Source organism: Gallus gallus, chromosome 28 (assembly GCF_016699485.2).
Source record: "Gallus gallus isolate bGalGal1 chromosome 28, bGalGal1.mat.broiler.GRCg7b, whole genome shotgun sequence".
NCBI lineage: Eukaryota > Metazoa > Chordata > Aves > Galliformes > Phasianidae > Gallus > Gallus gallus.
Genome location: NC_052559.1, coordinates 3858621 through 3881988, shown reverse-complemented (window position 1 = coordinate 3881988; position 23368 = coordinate 3858621). Strand labels below are relative to the sequence as shown.

At 66.7% G+C, this 23368-nt stretch overlaps 6 protein-coding genes and 1 long non-coding RNA gene across 9 annotated transcripts; 5 read left to right on the top strand and 2 right to left on the bottom strand.

The window, feature by feature from the left end:
* The first annotated feature begins 165 nt into the window (after window positions 1-165).
* On the top strand, window positions 166-1327 carry LOC107055361 (early endosome antigen 1-like). Its single transcript, XM_015300113.4, has 4 exons — window positions 166-567; window positions 641-737; window positions 855-924; window positions 995-1327. The coding sequence occupies exons 1-4, from the start codon at window positions 184-186 to the stop codon at window positions 1143-1145; spliced, it is 702 nt and encodes a 233-aa protein (XP_015155599.2). The 5' UTR covers window positions 166-183; the 3' UTR covers window positions 1146-1327.
* A 42-nt stretch (window positions 1328-1369) lies between these two features.
* Window positions 1370-3626, top strand: LOC420107 (paramyosin-like). 2 transcript variants are annotated; one of them, XM_015300110.4, is made up of 5 exons: window positions 1370-1850; window positions 2620-2716; window positions 2799-2931; window positions 3014-3079; window positions 3262-3626. In XM_015300110.4, the coding sequence occupies exons 1-5, from the start codon at window positions 1521-1523 to the stop codon at window positions 3269-3271; spliced, it is 636 nt and encodes a 211-aa protein (XP_015155596.3). In that variant the 5' UTR covers window positions 1370-1520; the 3' UTR covers window positions 3272-3626. The 2 variants fall into 2 exon arrangements, with proteins under 2 accessions (XP_015155596.3, XP_015155597.3); XM_015300111.4 differs by having other exon boundaries at window positions 3014-3094; window positions 3262-3624.
* On the bottom strand, window positions 3586-5256 carry LOC112530453. Its single transcript, XR_003072084.3, has 2 exons — window positions 4390-5256; window positions 3586-3865 (listed from the first exon to the last, which is right to left on the bottom strand). It is a non-coding gene; the product is annotated as an uncharacterized LOC112530453 (long non-coding RNA).
* Window positions 5257-5400: 144 nt separating this feature from the next.
* Window positions 5401-7853, top strand: PLVAP (plasmalemma vesicle associated protein). The gene is made up of 6 exons (XM_003643487.6): window positions 5401-5795; window positions 6098-6188; window positions 6408-6997; window positions 7261-7363; window positions 7438-7516; window positions 7590-7853. Exons 1-6 carry the CDS (start codon window positions 5418-5420, stop codon window positions 7594-7596), a joined length of 1248 nt encoding a protein of 415 aa, XP_003643535.1. The 5' UTR covers window positions 5401-5417; the 3' UTR covers window positions 7597-7853.
* An 864-nt stretch (window positions 7854-8717) lies between these two features.
* GTPBP3 (GTP binding protein 3 (mitochondrial)) lies at window positions 8718-15573 on the bottom strand. 2 transcript variants are annotated; one of them, XM_025144395.3, is made up of 9 exons: window positions 14971-15573; window positions 11189-11424; window positions 10595-10681; window positions 10307-10509; window positions 10157-10229; window positions 9939-10082; window positions 9642-9807; window positions 9256-9531; window positions 8718-9140 (listed from the first exon to the last, which is right to left on the bottom strand). In XM_025144395.3, the coding sequence occupies exons 1-9, from the start codon at window positions 15015-15017 to the stop codon at window positions 8915-8917; spliced, it is 1458 nt and encodes a 485-aa protein (XP_025000163.2). In that variant the 5' UTR covers window positions 15018-15573; the 3' UTR covers window positions 8718-8914. The 2 variants fall into 2 exon arrangements, with proteins under 2 accessions (XP_025000163.2, XP_040509686.1); XM_040653752.2 differs by lacking the exon at window positions 14971-15573 and adding an exon at window positions 11735-11781.
* On the top strand, window positions 13105-23351 carry ANO8 (anoctamin 8). Its single transcript, XM_040653731.2, is given in 19 exon segments — window positions 13105-13288; window positions 15830-15940; window positions 16066-16198; window positions 16291-16429; window positions 16652-16748; window positions 17188-17304; window positions 17389-17516; window positions 17717-17878; window positions 17964-18116; window positions 18198-18324; window positions 18416-18471; window positions 18569-18643; window positions 18848-18991; window positions 19220-19885; window positions 20229-20420; window positions 20496-20627; window positions 20707-20817; window positions 20895-21219; window positions 21222-23351. Coding segments are annotated over 19 exon segments (3312 nt in total). The 5' UTR covers window positions 13105-13188; the 3' UTR covers window positions 21566-23351.
* LOC112530451 lies at window positions 21777-23351 on the top strand. Its single transcript, XM_025144396.3, has one exon. It carries the CDS (start codon window positions 22313-22315, stop codon window positions 23258-23260), a length of 948 nt encoding a protein of 315 aa, XP_025000164.2. The 5' UTR covers window positions 21777-22312; the 3' UTR covers window positions 23261-23351.
* Window positions 23352-23368: the final 17 nt, after the last annotated feature.

Below are 23368 nucleotides of genomic sequence, written 5' to 3'. Positions count from 1 at the left end.
GGGAAGGACGCTGACCGCCCTCTCCCCCCCCCCCGGCCCCCCCACAGCCCCTCCTGCTGCTGCCCTTGAACCAATCACGTGATTTCCTGGAAAAACCCATTATTGAAGAAACGAAACTAACAGAATTTGGGTTCAGCTCGCAGCTTCTCTGGATAAGAACCTCCCATCCCGGCGCAGTGAGCAATGGCTGCGCAGGGCAGCGTGTTGGACTGCAGCACGCACTGCCATTCCAAATACAAGCGAGCCTGCAGGGTCTATGGGCTGATAGCTGGGCTGGTGGTTGGGCTGATGGCCGTGGTGCTGCTAGCTGCATCCCTGCCCTCCTCTCTGTGCCTGCTGACCACCAAACCAGAGCCAGAGACGGGGCTGGGGACGGGGACAGGAAGAGTGCCCGGTTTGGAGAGGCTGGCACGGCTGCGGGAGGAGCAAGAGCAGCTGCAGATGCAGGTGGCTGCGTTGGAGCAAGCATTGGCTGCCACCAACCGGACCCTCACCACGGTGGTGGATGTCACCAACCGGTCCATCTCTGAGATGCACAAGCAATGGGATGACTGCAGGAGTCAACTGGTGAGTGTGGGGAATGGGGCCGGGACCCCGGGGTGTGGGGTTTGCTGAGCTGTGTCCCTGTCCCTGTGCTCAGGACACAGTGAAGGGCTTCGTCGTGGAGTTGGAGCAGCAGATCTCCCAGCTGCAGCAGCACAGGGAGAAGCAGGAAGCTGTGGTCAAGCAACTGCAAGGTGAGCACCAGGGCACCGCCCCTGACACCCGGACACAGTGGGCCTTTCCCCCCCCCTCACCCCCCCAGCGCCCACTGTCCATCCCCTGGCCCACCCTGACCCCATCACCTCCTGCAGAGAACAACAGGGCTCTCCAGGAGGAGGTGGCACAGCAGAAGGAGCAGTTGGAGGAGGTGGAGAGGCTCAGGTGAGATCTGTGCTCCCCCCACTGAAGCCCCATCCCTGTGCTCTGTCACTGACCCCCACTGTCCCCCCAGGAGCAGCTTCCAGGAGCAGATCCAGGAGCTGTCAGCACGGATCTGGAACATACGGAGACACATTTCCAGTGGGAGCACAGAGATGCCCTCCGGTGCAGCCATGATCCTGACCCTCCTCATCGGAGTGATCGCTGCAAAGTGGCTGTGCTGAGCACAGTGACACGGACCTGGGTGGCCCCTGGCAGTGTGGGACCATGGGGACATCATGGGGAGACGGTTTGCCAAGTGCTGGCCGAGGGGTGAGATGGGGACAAGGCGCACTCAGGGGGCGGCGGTGCCACACGGTTGGGTGGATCTAAACCGATTTCCAATAAAACTCCATGTGAACCCGAAGCGTTCTCCTGCTCCAGTGCCCTCTGGGGTGGTGGATGGCACAGCCCTGCGGCGTGGCTTTGTCCAGGGGCTGAGCATCCTCCCACGCACAGCACAAACCACACCGCCGTGGGCCGTGACCGGAGAGAAACCACCGCCCGGAGCAACCGGGCACACTGCGTGGCACCGAGCGGCACCGTCCCGCGTCCCCAGCATGGACCCCACGGTGCCCAGAGCCACGCTGAAGGCAATGGGGCTGTGCACGCTGCTGGTGCTGCTGGTGGCGGCGGTGACAGCGGCGGTGGCGGTGCTGCTGTGGCGCTCGGAGGCGCTGGGGAAGCTGCGGGGCTGCCGGGAGCGGGCGGCCAACGAGAGCCGTGCGCTGGAACTGCGCGTGGCACAGCTGGAGAGGGAGCGCGACCGCCTGCAGCGCATGGCTGATGAGAGGGGGAGGGAGGAGGATGCGCTGCGCCGGGAGCTCAGCCGGGTGCGTAAGGATGGAGAGAAGCTCAGCTCCGGCCTGCGGTCCTGCCGGGAGCGGGCGGTAGGTGCCGTGGGGTCCCTGGGCATCATTTCCCCGCTATGGGGTTTTAGAGTTGGGGAGGGTGATGCTGGGATGAGAGGGGGTCCCTGAGGATGCTCTGCCTCCAAAGGGGTTTGGTTGCTGGGAAGCCTCGGTCCTCAGTGGGGTATGGAAAGCTGCTGCCCGGTTCCCTGTGCCCAGCTTGGGATGGCTATTCTTAGCAGTGCCCAAACTGAGCTGCTCCACACACATATAATTACCGCATCCCAAAGCAGCAGCGGAGGCTGCAGGCTGGTGTGGAGCTCCTCTCCTCTCCTCTTCTTAGGGGTATTTTTAGCGGCTGGGAAAGGGCCCGGCCCTGCACTGCGGCCAGAGGAAGAGGGGCCCACCTCTCCCCCCATCCGGCCGGACAATGGCCCAGAGGGGCTGGAAACGCTCCGGCTTTCGGGGCTGGCGCCGGCTGTGGGATCCCAGTGGGATGTGCTGCTGTCCAGCAGGAGCGCCCGGCCCCTCGAGGGCCACATGGCTGGGCAGGGGGCTCTGCAGTGCCTCAGTGAGTTGCAGACCCTCTGGCTCTCCATGTGGATCCTCGCCGAGGCCGGGTACCAGCTGGCCCTTCCCTGTGGGATTTTCCCCCAAATCCATGCCCCAAACTCTTGGAGAAACCTTCCCAATGTGACAACGGGACACAAAGCCACCAGGAGCACAGGGACGGCTCTGGGGACGCCGGTGAGGATGACAGCGAGTCGGGGGGAGGCTGTGCCCCATCCCAGTGTCACGCTGTCCCCAGGCCAGGATGGAGACCAACATCACAGCGCTGCAGGATGAGGTGCGGGGGCTGCGGCGCGAGAGGGCTGAGCTGTCCCGCAGGAACGCAGCACTGCAAGGTGCGTCTGTCAGCCCGACCCCAAAGCCACACGGATGTCACCCGGCCACGCACTCAGCTCAGGGTGTCCCTTTGCCCCACAGAGGAGCTGGCTCAGGGTGCAGAGCGGGCACTGGGGCTGCAGCGGAGGCTGGAGGAGACGGCGGAGCAGCGGAGAGCGCTGTGGGCACGCGGGGAGCGGTGCGAGGAGCGGCAGCGGGACCTCGAGGCCATGCTGTGAGAATCCCTGCCCCGGAGTACCCTCCGTCCCCATCCTGTCCCTATCCGTGTCCCTGACCCCGCTGTGCTCTGCCCGCAGGAGGGACCGTACAGCTGAGTTGGATGCGCTGCAGCGGCGGTTGGGGCCCCGCACGGCACGGCGCAGGTGCTCCCCTTCCCGGTACAGTGCGTGGGTGCTGCGCTGCCTTTCAGCCCTGTTCCTTTTTGGGGTGGGCACCCAGGGGTGGGGGCTCGTCTGGCACGGCGTGGCTGCACGTGGCCCATCACACCCCTTTGTCACTGCGTCCCTGCGGGGTCTCACTTTGCGCTGTCCCCTCCTTTTTGCAGGAAGAGCTGAAGCCCCACAGCACCCTCCTGTCCGGCCCCTCTTTGCCAGCATGGACGCCACACACAGGATGGCATCGACCCTACAGCAGCGGGACCCAGGGCTGCCCATCGCCCCCAGTCCCAGCAGCACTGGGACCAGCAGCAGCTCAGCCCCCCTGCACTCAGCAGAGCAGAGTCGGCACAGCACCAACGACCCTCCCCACGTCCCCTCGTGTCCCCCCCACACCACACTGAGCAGCTGTGCACGCTGCCTACTGGCTGGGGGTGAGCGTTGGTGACCAGTCCTCGCCCTGAGGTTACCCAGAGTCACTCATTAATCACTGATTCTGCCCATCCACTGATTAAACAGGAATGCCACTCCATGAAGTTCAACTCTCCGCTGCTCAGCGCGCCCCAGTAGTTCAGCCAGCTCAGTGCTCGGGGGGCACTGTGTGGGGATCCAACACTGCGCTCTGTGGGTCGTGGGGCTGAGCCACTGGGGGGGGGGGGGGAGGGATGAGTGGCTGCCACCGATTCCCAGCGCTTCCCTGTTCCTTTGATCCACGCAAAAGACGGTTTCCAGGAAAGTCGCTGCCAATTTTCCTGCTGCTGCCACAGCGGTATCCTGTGCAGAGGGCAGGGTGAGTGCAGGCATCCGGCCCCCCTGCCCCACAGGGGGGATCACCCCCATCATTCCCCTCCCCCCCCCCCCCCCCCCAACGGCATGGGAGGGCACCGAGGGGGTTGTAGGAAGGGATTCACAGCCCCGAACGCAGCGGTGCCCCCCACCCAGCGGTGCATTGGGACGGGCAGGACCCGTTCCTGTGGCCCAACCTCGAGGCAGCCCCAGCCCTTGGCACAGGAAGGATTAATTATAGCTGGGACGCCGTCTGGAAAATGGGACAAAGAGGCAGAGAGTGCGCGTGGGAGGGGGCTGAGCCGGCGGGGGGGGGGGGTCCCATGGGGGTGCCCGAGCAGCCCGATGGATGCAGAGTGCTGCTGAGGACGGGGCGGCCACGGGGTGCGCCCCACGGGTGAGCGGTGCTGTCAGCGACACGCCGGGCTCTGGGGCCAGCAGTGGGGCCGGGGTCCAGCAGAGCCCAGACGGTGCCCCCGGAGTGGGGCCGGGGACAGCGGGGGGTGACTCACCGTTATTTGCAGCTCAGGAAGGAAATGCGGTAGCTGAGAATGGATGGGGGACCGACACCGTCCCCAGCGCCGCAGACATCGGCGGGCTCCAGGGAGTGTGAGGGCAGGAAGCAGCGGGGTCAGCGCTGACACCTCACAGCCCCCGACCCCCCCATCCCCCCGCCGGGCTGGGAATGCTGCAGTGCTGCTGGGGAAGGGCAGCGTGGATGTGGGGGAATGGGTCCTGGACATCCCCGGAGTGGGCACCGTGTCCCCCCCCCAGGGCTCACTGCTCTGTGATGTCACTCAGAAGAGAGAAGAGGGAATGTTTTATATTGATGTCCAGTAGCGGTTTATCAAAGATCCACCAGAAACAAGAGAGTGACTTGCTGAGATTCGGGATGGCAGTGAGCACGAGGCAGCGCTGGGGGCACAGCAGTGGCCCTGGTGGGGGTGGGGGGGGGTTGAGTCCCCTCAGTGGGGATGGATGAGGCACGCAGCCCAGCTCAGCCCCCCCACACTACCCCTACTCAGAGGGATCTGCTGTGTGACCCCCTACGGTGATGTCCCCAGGAGGGGATAAGGCGCGGGAACACCGCAGCACCCATGGGTGCTCCCACCACACACTGCAGGTCCCGATGGTGACGACGAGCTGGGTGGAGAGGTCTGTCTCCATCACCCCCTCAGTGCACCCACATCGCCCACTGCCCCCTAAGGCTGCACGAAACCCATTCCCTCGCATGTCAGGCAATGCTGGGAGGGGGTCCCAGGGGAGATCCGATCCCCATCAGCACCGGGGGAAGGCGGGGGGTGGGGGGGGAGAACGGCTGCGCTGTGCCCCCATCCTATAGCAACAGGGAACAATGGCCCTGCAGCAAACAGAAGCTGCACCGTGATAACCGGGAGGCATCCGGAGAGGCAGGAAGGAGGCCAGCGAAAGGAAATATTAAACAGAGCAATATAAACACGGCTGGGGAGAGGGCTCCACCCCGGCGTGGCCCCATAGATAAGGGACAGCCCTGCGGTGCAGCCAGCAGAGCGCGGGCAGCATGGAGAAAAACAGCTACGGCATGGCCAAGTTCGGGCTGGAGAGCAAACAGGCGATGCCCAAACAGGACTGCGCGTTCTACATGCGCTACATCTTCCTCTTCACCTCCCTCATCCAGTTCCTCATCATCCTGGGCTTGGTGCTCTTCATGGTGTATGGCAACGCGCACGCCGGCACCGATAAGCACGTCCGGCTGCTGGATGAGCAGCTGCAGGAGCACTACCATAAAATCATCAGCCTGAGCGGCCGGAATGCCAACCTGACACGAACCCTCAACGCCACGCTGAAGGCCAACCAAGGGCTGCAGGGGCAGCTGCAGAAGGTGCAGGGGCAGCTGGAGAAGTGCAACAGCAGCCAGGCCCCCCACGGCAGCCCCAGGGTGAGAGCTGGAGGGGATCCCTGGTCCGGAGCCCAAAGGGGTGGGTGAGGGGTGTGGGGTGGGACCCCCTGCTCAGAACCCCGAAGGGATGGGTGGGGAGGCTCTGCCCGGGACCCCAAAGAGATGGGTGAGGGGTGTGTGTGGGTGGGGGGGGCTCCAATCCCTGGATGCACCCATTGCCGGGGGTCCCCACTTCTTTGGCTGTGCTGGAGGAGCTCCTGATGCTGCGTGAGGTAATGGCGGTGGGGGCCACACTGCCCCCACCCCCTTCCTGCCCTCTCCCTCCTCCGCTTTTCCCCCAGCTAGAGGACATCAGAAGGACCGTCCTCCTCCAAAAGACTTACTTGGATAATTGCTACGTGACCACCAAAATCATCAACGCCAGCTGCAACGGTAAGGGGGGACCCCAACTTTGGCATCCCCTTCCCAACCCCATGGGGGCCCACAAACCCCCCCCCCCCACTCCCCCGGAATCTGTGCACGGGGGTCCCCAGTAACCCTCAGGGAGCCCACACACGGCGTACCCCTGGGCTGGGCAGCGCCACGTGGGGGAGGATGAGGGTGAGGGGTGGGGGTCCACCGCAGCGCACCCCAACCCTCCACCCCACGCAGCCGAGAAGGCGCAGCTGCAGGAGCAGCTGAACACGGCGATGCAGCAGAAGAAGGAGCTGGGGCAGAACAGCAGCAAGGCCGCAGCGGCGCTGGGTAAGGCCAGGCAGGAGCAGGAGCGCTGCCAGCAGGAGCTGAAGGCCACGGGTGTGCTGTGCGACACCACCAAGGCGCAGCTGGAGCACCTGAAGGGCGAACGCGACACGCTGCGCTCCAACGTGCTGTACAACCTGCGCACCATGAGCATCAGCAACAAGAACTTCGGCTGCAGCCAGGTGGAGGAGCAGCTGCGGCTGCTGATGCATCGCATCGATGAGCTCTTCTCCAGGCAGCAGAAGCACGAGAGCGACTACGTGGGGAAGAGCATCTGCGACCTGACCCTGCAGCAGTGCCACCTCAACTGCTCCCACGAGAAGCTGGAGCTGGGCAGGCGGCTGCAGGAGGTGCAGCAGCAGCTGCGGGGCGGTCAGGAGGAGCAGAGGAAGCTGCTGGCAGAGAAGGAGCGGCTCAGCAAGGAGCTGGGCGAGAAGAGCAAAGCCGCGGCGCAGGCCAACTACTTCAGTGAGCAGCTCAACCTCTGCATGAGCACCAAGGTGGGGAGCAGCCGGGCGCGGGGCGCGTTTAAGACGTGGTTTTCCAGAGGCTCTTTGGCACACGTACTTTTGCACGGGCACTCCCTTGCACGCTTTCTTAACCCCGTATCTCTGGAGATGCGCTCCTGCCCACAGCCTTCAGCACAGCCGCACAGGGCGCTGTGCCACCCCCATCCCCGCGCCCCGCCGGTGCCAACAGCGCTGAGCCCACACCGCAGGGCCAGGGGAACCAGCACAGACCTGCACCCCTCTCTCCTCTGCAGGTGGGCACCTATTACACTGCCCCACAGGTGCCAGGCAGTGCTGTGGGCAGTGTGCGGCCCGTCCCTTTCCCCAGCTCCTACGCGGATGCGTTGCAGAATCAGGGTGAGTCCACCCCCCACGGGCACTGCCCCGACTGTGCGCTCCCCGCTTGAACCCCACTGCTGTCGTCCTGCCAGATAAAATCGGTATGGAGGACATCCAGAAGATGGTGCAGAACATGATGGAGCAGTACACGGCCATGATGAGGAACCTCAGGTGAGGGGGTGGGCACCGGAGACCCCCCCCCATGGATGGGGAGCAGATGGGGTTGACTGCGCCCTCCCCACAGTGGGTAGCATGAGGAGAGCCGTGGTGAGGGGCTGGAGGAAAGCAGGACGAGCCCGGAGCGGCACTTCCCACAGCAGGGATGGAAAACCCCAACCAGGAGTGAGCAGGGAACGAGTCCTATCCCTCCCCCCCTCCCGTTCCCCACCCCCCAACCCCCCAGCCCATGCCCACCCATTCCTCCCCCCCGACTCGGTACCCACGTGTATGAACCCGGAGTCGCCATGCTGGCGGCTGTGAATAGAGCCTGTGCTGAGCACTGACACAACCCATTGCGTGTGTGCCTCACTGCTGGACTGGGGGGGCTGGGACGGGGGAAAAAGGCCACGGGGAGGTTGGGGGGGGGGGGGGCAGGAACATCCCGTCCCGCTGCAGAGGCACCGAGGCTGAGGAAACAGACCAGGAAGAGGGGGGGGCTGTTCCCAGAAGGGGCCGAGCAGCAGCCAAGGATGTAAGGGACTCCCCAAGCGCCAATGGGGGGGGGGGGATCGGGTCAAGGTTCCCCCTGGGGCAGCTGCCATTTCCCCCCATCCCGCTGCTAAACCCGGAGCTTTCCCCACTGTGCAGTTGGAAAGTGAGCGCAAAGCTCTCGGCCAAAGCAGAGCCTCCCCCCCCCCATCCCCTCTCCCCCCCCCACAAAGCCCTGCAGTCTCCACTGCCCCCGCCTTTGGCACGCAGGGGCCGAGGCGCAGTGATTTATGGCCACGCGATGATTTATGGCCACGTGTTCCCCGCTTTCCTGTTTAAAGAGCTTTTCCTGACACCCGGCACGCCACAGCCCCGGTCTGCACCACCTGCGTGCCACCATCACCACGCGGTGACACCGAGCGCTCCTCGGGCCATTGCGGTGTCCCTGTCCCCCACCAGCACCCCTGGGCTCCTTTGGGTCCCCCCCACATCACTCTTGACATGCAAAGCCACGTGGTGGGGCTGCCCTGATGCACGGTGGCACCGCTGGGAGCCCCATCTGGGGGTGGGAGAACAACGGGGGCCACAGGGACGCCCAGCCTTAGAGGGCACCCACCCCCCCTTGGGGCTGGGACCCCCACACCGCCACCCTTGGGGTACCACGACGGGTCACATGCCGTGCAACGTGGAGGGGATACCCAAGGAGGAAGCAGAGGATTTTCCATTATCAACACTCCAGCTCTGTGTTTATCCTCCTGGCCAGGAAGCACAGCCCTTCCCTGCGGGTTTTCCCACAGCTGGGGCTCAGGATGCGCTCCCCCCGGGCACGGAGAGCACCGCACCCGGCAAAGGGCTGCGGGCACAGGGCAAGGACGCAGACCGGCCCAAGGCACCACGGTTTAATACCCCCACGGACCCCCATCACTTGCCAATGCAGAAGTCCCTGAAGATGACATCGAGGATGTCCTCGGCGCCCACGTGCCCGGTGATGCGCCCCAGGTGCCGCCGTGCCAGGCGCAGCTGCTCGGCTGCCATCCCCACGTCCTGCTGCTGCCTGTACAGCGCCAGCGCGGCCATGCAGCCCCCCAGCTGGGTGCTGTGCCGGCTCTGTGTCAGGCTGGGAGAGCCGGCCAGGGGGTCTCCGCACCTGGAAGGGTAGAGGGGGAGGGCACAACACCCTGCAGCATCCACCCCCCCACCGAAACCCATCTGTGCATGGATAGGACCGGTGCCATCCTGTGCCCCCCACCCACGGCACTCACAGCTGTGCCAGCTGCTCCCCCAGCAGCTGTAGGAGGCGCTCGGTGCCTTCGCCCGTCTTGCAGGACAGCAGGGTGGTGGGGGGCAGCGGGGGTCCGCGGGTGCAGGAATCGCACAGAGCCCCCGTGTGCCCCCCCAGCAGGTCAGCCTTGTTGAGTACCAGGATGCAGGGGGTGGCGGGGGGCACCAGGGAGCCCAGGGCAGCCCCCAGCTCAGCCGGGTCAGTGGGCACCGTGGTGGCATCCAACACGGCCAGCACCAGGTCTGCATGCTGCAGTCTGTGGGGACACGGCCCATGGGGCCCATGGGGACACGGCCCACGGGGACACAGGCTGCTGGACCGCCACCTGCTCAGCCCCCCCTCTGTACCCCATCCTGCCCAGCTCACCGCTCCCGAGCACGGCTGACTCCCTCCTGCTCGATGGGGTCGGTGGCATCGCGCAGCCCCGCTGTGTCGCTCAGCACCACGGGGTAACCGCTGACGTTCAGGGACACCTCCACCACGTCCCGCGTGGTCCCCGCCACCGGGGACACGATGGCAGCCGGGCGCTGGCCTGGGGACAGGGGGGACACGGGGCTCAGGGGGGCGACACCAGAGACCCCCACCCTTACAGCATCGGGGACGGGGAGGTGGCCCTGCCTCGGGTGGGGGGCGGCCGCTCGGAGCCCCCCGCGCCCCACTCACACAGCAGGTTGAGCAGGCTGCTCTTGCCCACGTTGGGGGGGCCGGCGATGACGGCGCGGACCCCCGAGCGCAGCATTTCCCCCCGGCGCCCGTCCTGCAGGTGGGCAGCGATCTGCCGCTCCAGCGCCCGCACGGCCGCGTCCACTGCGGGGACAGAGAGGTGGGGGTGGGGAAACAGCGGGGTCAGGGCATCCCCCCCCCCCCCCTCCTCACCTTACCTTGGGACAGCACCTCTTCCTCCACGTTGTCATCTTCGCTGAAGTCGATGTACGCTTCGATGTGAGCGAGGGCCTGCGGTGCGGCGTGGGGGTCAGCACGGACAGCCCGCGTGTCCCCGACCCCCCCGCAAAGCCCCCCAAAGCCCCCACCTGGGTGAGGGTCTCTCCCCACTGCTGGTACAGCCGCCCCAGCTCGCCCTCCATCTGCCGCAGTGCCTGCTGCCGCTGCGCCTCGGTCTCAGCATGGATGAGGTCCCGCAGCCCTTCGGCCGCCGTCAGGTCCAGCTTCCCCCGGTGGAACGCACGGCGCGTGAACTCACCCGGCTCAGCGGGACGCAGCCCGGAGAGGCGCCCTGAGAGCGGCCATCAGCACCGGGAGGGATGGGGGGGATGGGGGGGGGGGGGGCACCCACGGGGATGGGGGTGGGAAGGGCTCACCCAGCGCCCGCAGCACTCCGCTCACCACCGCCGGCCCGCCGTGCACGTGCAGCTCCGCGCAGTCCTCCCCGGTGAAGCTGTGGGGTCCTGCAGTGCACGGGGAGCGCCTTCAATCCCACAGGGATGTGGGGGGGGGAGGAGGAAGCGGGGGGGTGGAGAGAGACCCCGTGCCCACAGCTGCACTGCGGCTGCACGGGGTCAGCGTTTGATGCTGGAGCAGCGCTGGAGCTGCCTGTGCTCAGCAGGCGTGGCGGTGCCAGGGGAGCCAAGAGGGGCTGCAGCCAGCTGGAGCGATGGGCAGACCCCCACCTGGCAGCCAGAACTTACACCTGAGCCCCCATCAGACCCCCACTGGGCACCGAGACCCCCCCCCCATGGGCACCCAAAACCCACACCAGACCCCCGTGATCCACCCGATGGGCACTCAGACCTCCCCCCCCAATACCCAACAGCCCCTTCCAGGGTCCAAGAAGACCCCAATGCATACCCAGACCCCCAGCGGGCACCCAGAGCCCTCCAGGGCACCCCCCACTGAGACCCTCAGAGGGGACACAGCCCCCCCTGCCCCCCCATACCCCCCCTTCTCTCCCCCACCTGGGAACCAGACGACGAGGCCGTGGTCCAGCAGCTCTGCGGTGTGGGGGTCCCGGATGCGCCGCAGGGCCATAACGCGGGGGGGGGGCAGCTCGGGGCTCCCGGTGAGGCTCCGTAGGGCCCCCCCGCTGCCCGGCCCGCTGCTACGGATGACGGCCACCCCGCAGCGCCCGTGTCCGGAGGAGACAGCGAAGATGGTGTCCCCCGGTGCCACCGAGCACAGGCGCTGCGCACACCTGGGGGGGACGCGGGGGGGTCCAAGTGGGGTCACGTCCCGAAAAGAGGCATTGAGGTGCAACGACCCTCAACCCCATTCAACCAACACCACCTTCCCTCGCACCCCGGGCCCAGCGCACCCCGGGCACCCCTCCCCATACGAGCGGCCCCCCCCGTGCACTCTGCGCGCCCCCTCCCCATACAACACCCATTCCCAGGGCTGCACTGCCTCCCCACGCCCCCTGCAGCGCCGTACCCCGCCCATCGGAGCACCCTTCCCCCCAGGAAGCCCCCCCATCAAGGCACCCCCCCACCCCAAGGTGCCCCCACCTCCGTCCCGCCGCGCTCAGCGCCCTCCGCAGCGCCATGCCCGCGCCACGCCCCGCCCACCCCCTCTCCGCCCCGCCCACCGCCGCGCGCCGATTGGTTGCCTGAGGGAGAGAGGCGGGCTTTATGCCTCAGCCCTATTTCTGATTGGTGGGAGGCGGAGGGATGACGTCACGCTGCCTGAGGCTGTACGGGCGCCGCTTCCGCCCGCACGCTGCCAGCCTTGGGTGGGGGGGGGGACGGGGGAAGCGAGGACATGGCGCGGAGACAAAGGCGGGGGGGGGGGGAGGATACAGGAGGATGAAAGAGAGATACGGGCGGGGATGGAGGCAGGGATGGAGCAGAGAGAAAGGAGGATGCAGGACACATGCAGGAGGGATGCAGGAGGGATGCAGGCAGGGGTACGGGCAGAGATGTAGGGAGGGATGCAGGGGGGGATGCAGGGGGATTCCCAGGGATTCTGAGCCCCATCAGTGCCCCCCCCCCCGTGCTCAGCCCCACTGGGCACACTGCACCCCCCCCATGACTCCCCAGCACCGCCCTGCTGGCCCTCAATGGGGACACGACCCCCGCAGAGGGTGGCTCGGGCTGTGGGGGGGTTCCGGGGGTCCCCGATTGGGATGGGGCGGTGCCGAGGCCCGGCCGAGGCCATATGGCAGCGTTTGAGCCCGAACCGCAGCTGGAGGGGGGGCCGTGGCCGTGTGGCACCGCTCGTCACAGCCGTCAGCGCTGGCAGGCAGTGCCGACCCCAAAATAGGCACAGAGCCGGGGGGGGTGGGGGGGGGCACGACCCTGTGTGGGGTCCCCACGCCCCGATGTCACACCGCCACGGGGAGGGCAGTGGGCTGCGCTGTGCCCCCCGACCCTACGGCACTGCGGGGGGGGTCTGGGGGGTCCCTGACCCCATTGGGTGTGGGCCGTGGGGTGGGGGGCGGGGAGGGCTCCCAAATGTCAGCAGGGCAGCGCGTGGCCCCGGTCGGGTTACCTGCGTGCCCCCTCCCCCCAATATAAACACCCCAAAATAACCGCCTCAGCCCGAGCTGGGCGCTGTGCCTGCGGGGGGGGGGGGACATGGGATGGGGGAGCGGGGGGGGCTGGGTGAGGGGGAACGGGGGGAAGGATTTGGGGTGCAGAGGCAGCGGGGGGGGGGGGTTGGGGGTCCAGGAGGGGACGGGTGATGCTGGGGGCAGCGCGGTGGGATAGGGGCTGGCGGGTGGGGAGGGAAGGGGGGGTGCACGCGCTGGAGGGGGGGTGCAGCCGTCGGGGCCCCCATTCTGGCGCTGCCATCCAACCAACGCTGCGGGGCCGGAGCGCGGCGCTCCGCCGCCTTTGTCCCTCCTCCTCCTCCTCCCGTCCGGGCGCGGCGGCGGCTCGGGCGGTTCGGGCGGCACCGACCCCGCAGCGGTCCCCATGCGGCGGCCCCCGCCGAGCCCCCGCCGCGCCCGGAGCCCCGCACCATGCCCGAACCGCCCGCGGCACCGCACGACGGAGAGCGGCCCCGGAGGGCCCCGCCTGGGGACGAACGGACGGAGCCGGCGGCCCCGGGGGGGGTCCTGGGTAGGTGGCAGCAGGGATGGGGATGGGGGGGGGGGCGGAACATACGGAACTGGGATGTGGGTTTGGGGAGGGGGGGGGGGGCGCGGGGCCGCTCCTTGCGGCTCAATGCGGCGCGGCCGCTCCGGGCAGCGCTGCGGTCCGGGGGGGGTCCCGATGCCCCCTCCCTTCATGCCGGGGGGGTCCGTGCTGGGCCCGGCACAGCGCTGTGCCCACCGCTCCCTACACCCGGTTCGGGGGTCCGCCAGACTCTGTGTGACCCCCCCTGTGCCCCCCCCCCCCCCCGGACAGACTGCGTGCAAAGCGCCGTGTCTGTGCGGGAAGACAGCAGCGACCCCCCCGGCCCTCGGGCAGCTGTGCCCCCTCCTTGCCATTTGCCCCCCCCACCCCAGGGAAGGGCCATTTGCCCCCCCTCCAGCCAGGTCCCTGCCCCCCCCCCCCCGTTCTCTCCAGGGCCGGGTGGGGGCGGGGGCTGCGGGATGAGGGCTTTGTCACCGGGTCCCCGCGGTGGGTGACACCGAGCGGGTGACACCGCCGGGGATGCGGCCGTGTTGGGACGCGGGGTTTCGTGGCAGCAGCGTGACCCACTTTGTGCCCCCCCCCGCGGTACCGCCCGGTGCTCCCGATGCGCTCCGCGGGGCGGCGGGTGGCGGCGGTTGGGTGCCCGGAGCCCTGCGGCTGCGGTGACCTTACCCCAAGGTGAGCGGTGGCTGCGGGGACGGGGGGGGGGGGGGGGCGGCAGCGCCGTCCCCACACTGCGGGGTGGCAACGGGACGACCTGGGGGGGACCGTGGGGACATGGAGCAGGAATGGCCCCATGGCCGGAGGGGGGGGCAGCAGTGTCGTCCCCCCCCCCCATGCACAGCCACCAACAAAGGGACAAAACCCATGCTGGGACCCCTCTGTAGCCCCCCCATGTGTCTCCCAGTGACGTCTGGCAGGTGCTCACCCCACACCCCCAACCCACGGCTCTGTGGGGCAGTGCAGTGCCACTGAGGCTGTCACATGTGTGGCACTGCGGGGTCACACACATGGCATAGCACACGTGTGTACGGCGCATGCGTGCATGCAACGCTGGCTCTGTGCCCCCCAGTGCCCCCTCCCCACCACCCGCTGCCCCAGGTAGGGTTCCACGTCCCTTTGTGGGCATCAATAATTCAGCAGCACCGCTCGCTCTGCCCAATGCTCATCCCCATCCGTGCCCCAGCACAGCGGGGGTCCCACTGAGCCCGGTGGTCCCAGTGCATGGCAGTGCGGATGAGGCACAGTTGGGGGGTCCCAGAGGGTCACCCCATCCCCAGCTGAAGCCACTTCCCCGGTGCCATCCCGGCTCTGCAGCTGTGTTGGCACAGACAATGCCACACTTGTGCAAAGCCCCGCACCGCCCCCAGGGCCGTCCCTGCGTGTGGGGTGGGTGAGCGGTGCCCCCGCACAGGATCTGCCCCTCCACCCCTTCTGGCCGTCAGCCCGGCGCCGTGTTGGTCCTGCACCCACAGCGCGGCCTTTCAGCACAGCGGTGGCACGGCAGATGAGTTTGTTGGGTCTCAGCCGGGCTGCTGGGGGGCCCTGCTGGGCTGTGGGGCGGAGGGCACGGAGCTGAGTGCATCCGCTGGGCTGGGCAGGGCTCGGTGTGCGTCCCAGTGCATGTCCCGGTGCACGTAGCAGTGCAGGTCCCAGTGCAGTACCTGGTGCAGGTCTTGCTGTACGTCCCGGTGTTTGTCCCGGTGTACATCCTGGTGCAGATCCTGGTGCAGGTTTTGGTGCAGGTTTTGGTGCAGGTTTTGGTGCAGGTCCCGGTGCATGTCCGGCATTTCCTGTGTTTTGGGGCCCGGCACTGCCCGGTGTGTGCAGGATTTCCGGTGCTCCGGGACCTTCCCTGCCCTGGGGCAGTGGTGACGTCCCTGCTCAGTTGCAGGAGGGGAAACTGAGGCACAGAGGTGGCCAGGAGCTGACGGCAGGCAGTGGGATCCACTGGCTCCGTGGGGCCTCATCCTGCCCCACAGCTGGGCTGGGATGCGTGGGGTCCCCGCGCACCCTGATGGGGACACCGCGCAGGGGGACGGCAATCCCCCCCCATCACAGCCACCCCAGAGCGGGACAGGCGCTGTGTCCCAGCTGGGGGGGGACAAAGGGACCCTGGGGACCGTCCCCATCCCGGCGCATCGCCGCCGCACGGGGCCTCCCCACGTTTCCATGGAGACCGGCTGCTTTTTCGCTCCCCCCATTTTTGCTGCCGTTTCCCATCTCCCGGCGCTGCGGCCGCATCGGATCCCGGCACCGCCGTGGGGCTGCGGGCAGAGGTGAGCGGGGGGGCAGTGGGGGGGGGGGCCGTGCCACGCCATGCCCGGCCGTGCGTCGCCTTCTGCAGCTGTCGGGGCTTTTTTCAGGCACCCGGAGGAGAAACCTGAGCCGAGGCCGCCGCGGTCTCTGTTCCCATTGCGGCCGTGCCGGCGGCCGACCCACCGCTGTGGGGTTGCGGGGCCGTGGGGTTATGGGGTTATAGGGTGGGTGATAGGGGTGACGGAGCCGCTCCGTTCCCTGCAGACAAGCTTTTCGGGAAGCGGCTGCTCCAAGCTGGGCGCTACATCATGTCCCACAAAGCCTGGATGAAGACGGTGCCCACCGAGAACTGCGACGTGCTCATGACCTTCCCAGGTGCGAGGGGTGCCGGGGAGGGCAGGGGAACGGGGACACAGAGCTCCTCGGAGCCGTGTATCCGAGGTGGGGGTGCGGACACGGGGCAGTGGCCGTGGGGACGTATCGGTGCCCACCCCCTGCAGACACCACGGATGACCACACGCTGCTTTGGCTGCTGAACCACATCCGCCTCGGCATCCCCGAGCTCATCGTGCAGGTGCGGCACCACAAGCACACCCGCGCCTACGCCTTCTTCGTCACCGCCACCTACGAGAGGTGCGTGTGCTCCCATCCCCACCCCTCCCCCCTCCCTCCCCCTCCCCCCCCCGCACCCCCAGCCCAGCCCCAGCCCCATCCCCTCTCTGCAGTTTGCTGCGTGGGGCCGATGAGATCGGGCTGCGGAAACCGGTGAAGGCTGAGTTTGGGGGCGGCATGCGGAGCTTCTCCTGCGAGGAGGACTACATCTATGAGAACATTGAGAACGAGCTTTACTTCTTCACCTCTCAGGTGGGATGGGGGTCCTGGGCAGGGATGTGGGGGCGCAGGGGGAGGAGGTGGGTCCTCTCCCCCTCTCCAGCTGGAGAAGGGGACTGAGGTCCCCCCATGCTGGGGACAAAACAGGTCTGGGGGGGACAGCCCAGGGCAGGGGGGACATGGGTGTCACATTTAGGGGTGCTGGGGTTCAGGCAGGACTGTGCCCCCAAAGCTCACCCCTCTGCGGTGCCGCAGGAACGGCAAAACATCATCAGGTATTGGCTGGAGAACCTGCGGGCCAAGCAGGGCGAGGCGCTGCACAACATCCACTTCCTGGAGGGACAGCCCATCAGTGAGTATGGCACAGCACGGCACAGTATGGCACAGCACGGCACAGTATGGCACAGCACAGCACAGCACAGTATGGCACAGCACGGCACAGCACAGCACAGCACAGCACAGCACGGCACAGCATAGCACAGCACGGCACAGTATGGCACAGCCGCACTGCCCCGCTCCCCCTGCTCACCCACCTCCCTGCATCCCTGCTGTGCCGTGGCAGCACATCCCGCTGTCCCCGGGGGGTCCCTATCCCTGCTGGTGTCCCCATTCCTGCAGCACACGGGGATGAACGTGGGCACAGCAGGCACACAGTGCTGTCACCAGGGTTAGGCGTGGGGTCCGCACGTGGCACCGAGCCCCCCCCTCCCTGCTATCCCTTCGTCCCAACCCGCTCCATGCCGGGGGGACACGGGGGACTGTCCCAGCCTCACCCCCCACCCGCGGCGCAGTCCCGGAGCTGGCGGCCCGCGGCGTCATCCAGCAGGTCTTCCCACTGCACGAGCAGAGGATCCTCAAGCGGCTGATGAAGTCGTGGGTGCAGGCGATCTGCGAGGCGCAGCCACTCGGTGAGGCTCCCGGGGGGGGGGGGGGGGGGGGAAATGTGGGTTCTGGGGGTCCCGGCCGCACTCACATCCCCTCGGTCCATACAGATGAGATCTGTGACTACTTCGGGGTGAAGATCGCCATGTACTTCGCCTGGCTCGGCTTCTACACCTCGGCCATGGTGTACCCTGCTGTGTTCGGCTCCATCCTCTACACCTTCACTGAGAGCGACCAGGTGTGCAGGGGCAGGAGATGGGGCCAACCCCGACATGTTGGGGGCTGGGGGGGTCCCATCAGCAGAGCTGCTCCCAGTCCCATCAGCTGCTGCACAGCATCCCAGCCCTCAGCACTGGGGTCGGAGCTGCTTGGCTCCCCAGGACTGTTGTGGCTGTGGGGAGGTGGGAGGGGAGCGACCCCATTGCTGTCCCCCCGCAGACCAGCCAGGACATCTGCTGTGTGGTGTTTGCCATCTTCAACGTCGTCTGGGCCACGCTGTTCCTGGAGGAGTGGAAGCGCCGCGGGGCAGAGTTTGCCTACAAGTGGGGGACGCTGGACACCCCTGCAGAGTCCATCGAGGAGCCCCGGCCCCAGTTCAGGGTGAGTGGGGGGGTTCCTCGGTCCTGGGAGGGGGGAGGGGGGGTCCCCATGATGAGTGGGGTCACAGCACCGCGTCCTCCATCAGGGGGTGAAGAGGATCAGCCCGGTGACCAGCGCCGAGGAGTTCTACTACCCGCCCTGGAAGCGGCTGCTGTTCCAGTGCCTGGTCAGCCTGCCCGTCTGCCTCGCCTGCCTCTCCTTCGTCTTCCTCGTCATGCTGGGCTGCTTCCAGCTCCAGGTGGGGCCCGGGCCGTGTTGTCACACCTGGGGGGGGTCACCGCCCCACAGCCTCCCCCCCCCGGTGACCCCATTCCCGCAGGAGCTCGTGCTGAGCGTCAAGGAGCTGCCCCGCATCCTCCGCTTCCTGCCCAAAATCGTGCTGGCCGTCATCGTCACGACCTGCGACGAGGTTTACAAGAAGATCGCCTACTGGCTGAATGATATGGGTGTGTGGGGCCGGGGGGGAGGGTGGGGGGGGTGGGGATGGGGGGGTGGCAGTGGGGGACCCCCCTGACCGCAAACTCTTTGGCTTTGCAGAAAACTACCGCCTGCAGAGTGCCTACGAGAAACACCTCATCATCAAAATCGTCCTGGTAAGGGGGGGGGGAAGGGGGTGGGGAGGGGTCTCGGTGTCCCCCCATCCCACATTAACCCCCCCTCCCCTCCCCCCCCCCGCCTTGTATCCCACAGTTTCAGTTTGTAAATTCATACCTAAGTCTTTTCTACATCGGTTTCTACCTCAAAGACATGGAGCGGCTGAAGGAGGTGAGGGGCTGCGCGGGGGCAGCGAGGACCCCCCCCGTCCCACCCCGGGTGCACACAGACGGACATCCCTCAGCCAGCAGCGCCCGCGCCCCCCCCCGACACCCCCCCCCGGGTCCCCGCATGCCGCAGAGGGGCCGAGCAGCCACTGATGGCATCTCTCTGTCTGTGTCTGTCCGTCCGTCCGTCCGTCTGTCCCTTCCGCAGCTCCTGCTCATCTTCTCTCTGTCCCAAAGCCTCGTGCGCCAGCTCAAAGAGGCGCTCCTCCCCTTCATCCTCCTCCACCTCCACCTCTCCCTCATCTTCCTTAAGGGCCTCCTGGGCTTTTGCTGGAGACTGGGAGTATCCAAAGTAGGAGCGGGGAGGGCGGGGGTCGTGCATGCTGCCATGAACCCCCCCTCGACCCCAGCCCTGGGGCTCCCATCCCCACCTCGGTGGCACACGCGTGGCCGATGGCATCGGTGACGTCAGGGTGACACCAAGGATGGGTGCCCTGCCCTGCGGGGATGCCGCGGGGATGGGGTCGGGAGGGGGATGTGGGGGTGGTGGCACCCCCCGGTGACAGCGGTGTCCCCGCAGATGCTGGCCACGCTGCTCATCACACGGCAGTTCCTGCAGAACGTCAAGGAGGTGTCGCAGCCCCACCTGTACCGCCGCCTGCGCCGGGGGGAGCTCAGCCTGCGCAACCTCCGCGAGCTGTCCCACGCCGTCCTCCGCCTGCTCGCCCACCCCCGCGCACCCCCGGCCACTGGAGCAGCCCACGAGGGGCCGCGGGGGGAGAAGAAGTGTCTGAACGGGGGCTGCGGGGTGCCCGAGGAGGAGGAGGAGGAGGAAGAGCGTCGGGAGTCAGATTCGGAGGATGAGAGCGTGCTGGACTGTGGGCTGAAGCTGAAGAAGGTGAGCTTCATCGAGAAGGCGGAGCGGCGCGGCACCGAGCCCTGCAGCACCGAGGAGGAGAGCTTCCTGGAGGAGGGCAGCCCCACCATGGTGGAGAAGGGCATGGACCCCGCCTCCGTCTTCGAGCTGGGTGACGATGAGGATGATGCTGAAGGCCCCTCAGGCAGCCCAACCAAGGCAGCGGAGCCGGCCACAGGCCCACGGGTCACCCGGAGGAGGAGGGAGGATGAGGAGGGTGAGGAGGAAGGGCGCAGGCGGAACCGGGCATCATGGATCGATCCGCCCGAGGAGGACTACTCGACACAGCTGACGCAGGCGGAGGTGGAGAGCTGCATGAAGAAGTATGAGGTGAGTGGTCAGCACGGTGTGGTGCAGCATGGAGCATCCTCCCAGTCCCACTGCCATGCGCTGCTCCTCATAGAACCACAGAAGGGTTGGGTTGGAAGGGTCCTTAAAGATCACATAACCATGGAATTGTTGGTCTAGAAGAGCCCTTAAGGATCACAGCACCATGGAATGGTTGGGTTGGAAGGGACCATTAAGATCACAGAAGCATGGAATGGTTGCGCTGGAAGGGTCCTTAAAGATCATCCACTTCCACTGCCTGCCATGGGATGGGTGCTCCCCCACCACACCAGGTTGCCCATGGGCCCATCCAGCCCTGCCTGGAACCTCCTTCTCCTCCTGCCAGGACACCTTCCAGGACTACCAGGAGATGTTCATCCAGTTTGGCTACGTGGTGCTCTTCTCCTCTGCCTTCCCACTGGCCGCCATGTGTGCGCTGGTCAACAACATCATCGAGATTCGCAGTGATGCCTTCAAACTGTGCACGGGGCTGCAGCGGCCCTTTGGGCAGCGGGTGGAGAGCATCGGGCAGTGGCAGGTGGGTTGGGGGCCGCAGGGGGGGCCGGCATGGCCGCAGGGTTCACGCTTATCACCAGTGCTACGCCTCTTGCAGAAGGTGATGGAGGCCATGGGCGTGTTGGCCATCGTGGTCAACTGCTACCTGATCGCGCAGTGCGGGCAGCTGCAGCGGCTCTTCCCTTGGCTCAGCCCCGAGGGAGCCATCATCTCGGTGGTGGTGCTGGAGGTAGGGCGGCGCCAGTGTAGGGTCTCCCGTTTGGGGAGGAGGCATTGGGGCGCTCAGCGCTCACCCCGTGTCCCCGCAGCACTTCGCCCTGCTGCTGAAGTACGTCATCCAAGTGGCCATCCCTGACATCCCTGCGTGGGTGGCCGAGGAGATGGCCAAGCTGGAGTACCAGCGCCGCGAGGCCTTCAAGGTAGGTGTCACCGTGGGGGATGGGGACACGTGGGCTGTCCCCACCGCATCCCCGTTCCGACGCGCTCCCGCCGGCAGAAGCACGAGCGCCAGGCCCAGCACCACTTCCAGCAGCAGCAGCGGCGCAAGCGGGAGGAGGAGGAGCGGCAGCGGCACGCCGAGTACCAGGCGCGCAAGGAGCGCGAGGCCAACCGCGACGAGGCCAAGGCTGAGGCTGCCGGGCAGGACCCGGCCCACGACAAGAGCCAGAGCAAAGGGAAGGGCTCCGGGGGGTCCTCCGCGCACGGCTCCGACAAGCCCAAGCGGCCCAGCTCGCTGCTGGCCACCAATAACGTCATGAAGCTGAAGCAGATCATCCCTCTGCAGGGCAAATTCCTCTCCGGGGGGGCCGGGGCGGGCAGCACGGCCGCCAGGTCCCCCAGTCCCCCACCAGCAGCGATAACAAACTCCCCGGCTTCCTCAGCTTCAAGTTCCTGAAATCCCCCGAAACCAAGAGGGACGCGGCCACCGAAAAGGTGCAGTCGCCCACCAAGCCATTCAACCCCGGCAAGCTCTTCAACTTTGGCAAGTCGGAAGGGACCGGCGGCAACGGGGCCACCGCCTCCCCCCAGCCCCGTGCTGGCCCCTCTGCGGATGGGGGCGAGCGGCCGGGCCCCAGCAAGTCCCACCTCAATGGGGCTCCTGAGGATGGAGCCCGCGAGGAGCCGGAGCCACGAGCAGAGGAGGAGAGCGGGGGCTACAGACTCTGAGCCGGGCATGCCGGCCCCATCCCGGCCCCTCCATCGCAGCCCCTCTGCTGGGACCCCATCACAACCCCACGGAGGTCCGGCGGTGCCCTCGGATGGAGCATCCCCTCCTGCACCACCAACGGGCGGTGCTCCGTGCCCACCGTCCCCAGGAGGTCATCCAAGGAGGATTCGGTGTCCCCAGACCCGCAGAGCTCCAAGGGGCGCAGCTCGGGGCCACAGCTCCGCTCCAGAGGGATGGACGGCAGCGAGGAGCCCGATTCACCCGTGCCTACAGCCACCGCTGCGTCCCGCTGCACCACGGGGACGGTGCGCTGCCGAGAGCGGCCGGGAGGGAGGGGGCGAGCAGCGAGCGCCGGCTGCTGCGTCCCCAAGGCACGGGCAGCATTTCTTGCACTAAAACCCAAACAAAACCCAATGCGAGCGACTCTGCCATTTTTCATGCAACGGCTGCAGGCGGCGGCGATGAGAGCTCAGAGCACCCTGGACCTGCAACGCTCCCTCGCCCTCTCTGCTTTCCTATTTCGTGGAATTATTTTGCAATAGGGCACTCGCGCACGGACGCACGCTGGAGCCGGGGAGGAGGATGGGGTGGGAGGGTGGGCGCACGCCGTGGGGGAGGGGGTGGGAGCAGCTTTGCTTCTGGCGAGGTGGAGGATTCGCTGGGTGTAGCGTTAGTGCTTCAGCAGCCACCGGCCCAGAGGGGAGGGGCTGCCCACGGCTCTGCTGGGTGCTGCTTCGCTTTAGGGCATGGGGAGGGGGGCAGCTCCTTGCCCCCAGCCCTGCTCACTTCCCCCTGCCGAGCCACCCACCATCTCCAAAGCAAGCAGGGGGAAAGGAGGGCTCTGGGGTGGCCACCCCATCACTGTGCCTGGCCCAAGGCCTGGGCTGCAGAAACGTCAGGTTGTTCCCCCTCCCCACATCCCCCCCACCCGACACGGTGTATTTCTTCCTCTCATCTTTGAATCAAGCCATCAATACAGCAATAAGGCTGGGGCAGCTCCAAGGCTCTGTGCTCTGCTCGCGGCACAGCAGGGCCAGGGCTGTGCCACGGCCACACCGCTGTGCTACCCATGCCAAGCCCTGAGAGGCACAGAGGGCAGAGCAGCCCCCCACCATCACACAGAACCAGGCACCACGTATCTTCCCCTCCCTGCTGCCTCTAGGGGAATCCTCCGCCCGCAGAGGATTTCAGGGGTGAGCGCAGGGGAATGGGAACAGGCAAACAGGGTGCAGGACAGGCAGCAGCACGTGGCAGGGCAGCACCCAGAGCACGGAGCAGGGGTACTGGTGACCCCATTGCTGCTGTGCCCTGGATGCCAGGAGGTGCAGAGCCCCTTCCCCCCCCCCCCCCCCCTCCTTTCCCCACTCACCATTTCATTTCTCTGCTTCCCCCTGGGTTGGGCTCGCCAGGCCAGCTCTTGCTCAGCTCAGTTAAAACGCGCTGCTCTTAAACTGAGTTTTGTTTGCCCCGTCTCCCTCGTGGCAGTAACAGTCCTGGCACAGCCTATTCCTGCTCCATCCAGCGGAGGACAGGGCCCCGCATCCAGGGCACTTCTCAACGTTTCTCTATACAAAATACTTCTCCAGCAGCCGTCTGTCTGCTATCTCACTTCTGGGCAGTTACTGTGCAAAGGAGGGAACTGTTTCTTTGGTTTTTTTTTTTCCCTTGCTGTGTGCTACTTCTTTGGCAACTGAAAGAAATGGAAGGGGGTTATTTATTTCTTTTTAATTTATTGTCATATTTTTGTAAAACCTGCAGAAATGCAATAAAAGTATATTTCAACAAGCTTGAGGTGTGCGCTT

Excerpts from the sequence above, each read along its gene's own strand:
- PLVAP (XM_003643487.6), top strand. The coding sequence starts at position 5,418 with ATGGAGAAAAACAGCTACGGCATGGCCAAGTTCGGGCTGGAGAGCAAA. Across the intron at positions 5,796-6,097 it reads CCCCCCACGGCAGCCCCAGG|CTAGAGGACATCAGAAGGAC; the intron begins GTGAGAGCTGGA and ends CTTTTCCCCCAG. Across the intron at positions 6,998-7,260 it reads ACCTCTGCATGAGCACCAAG|GTGGGCACCTATTACACTGC; the intron begins GTGGGGAGCAGC and ends TCTCCTCTGCAG.
- LOC107055361 (XM_015300113.4), top strand. The coding sequence starts at position 184 with ATGGCTGCGCAGGGCAGCGTGTTGGACTGCAGCACGCACTGCCATTCC. Across the intron at positions 568-640 it reads ATGACTGCAGGAGTCAACTG|GACACAGTGAAGGGCTTCGT; the intron begins GTGAGTGTGGGG and ends CCCTGTGCTCAG. Across the intron at positions 925-994 it reads GAGGAGGTGGAGAGGCTCAG|GAGCAGCTTCCAGGAGCAGA; the intron begins GTGAGATCTGTG and ends CTGTCCCCCCAG.
- LOC420107 (XM_015300111.4), top strand. The coding sequence starts at position 1,521 with ATGGACCCCACGGTGCCCAGAGCCACGCTGAAGGCAATGGGGCTGTGC. Across the intron at positions 1,851-2,619 it reads GGTCCTGCCGGGAGCGGGCG|GCCAGGATGGAGACCAACAT; the intron begins GTAGGTGCCGTG and ends CGCTGTCCCCAG. Across the intron at positions 2,932-3,013 it reads CGGGACCTCGAGGCCATGCT|GAGGGACCGTACAGCTGAGT; the intron begins GTGAGAATCCCT and ends CTCTGCCCGCAG.
- GTPBP3 (XM_025144395.3), bottom strand. The coding sequence starts at position 15,017 with ATGTACACCGGGACAAACACCGGGACGTACAGCAAGACCTGCACCAG. Across the intron at positions 10,510-10,594 it reads CGGAGTGCTGCGGGCGCTGG|GGCGCCTCTCCGGGCTGCGT; the intron begins GTGAGCCCTTCC and ends GGCCGCTCTCAG. Across the intron at positions 10,083-10,156 it reads GGAAGAGGTGCTGTCCCAAG|TGGACGCGGCCGTGCGGGCG; the intron begins GTAAGGTGAGGA and ends CTGTCCCCGCAG.
- LOC112530451 (XM_025144396.3), top strand. The coding sequence starts at position 22,313 with ATGGGGAGGGGGGCAGCTCCTTGCCCCCAGCCCTGCTCACTTCCCCCT.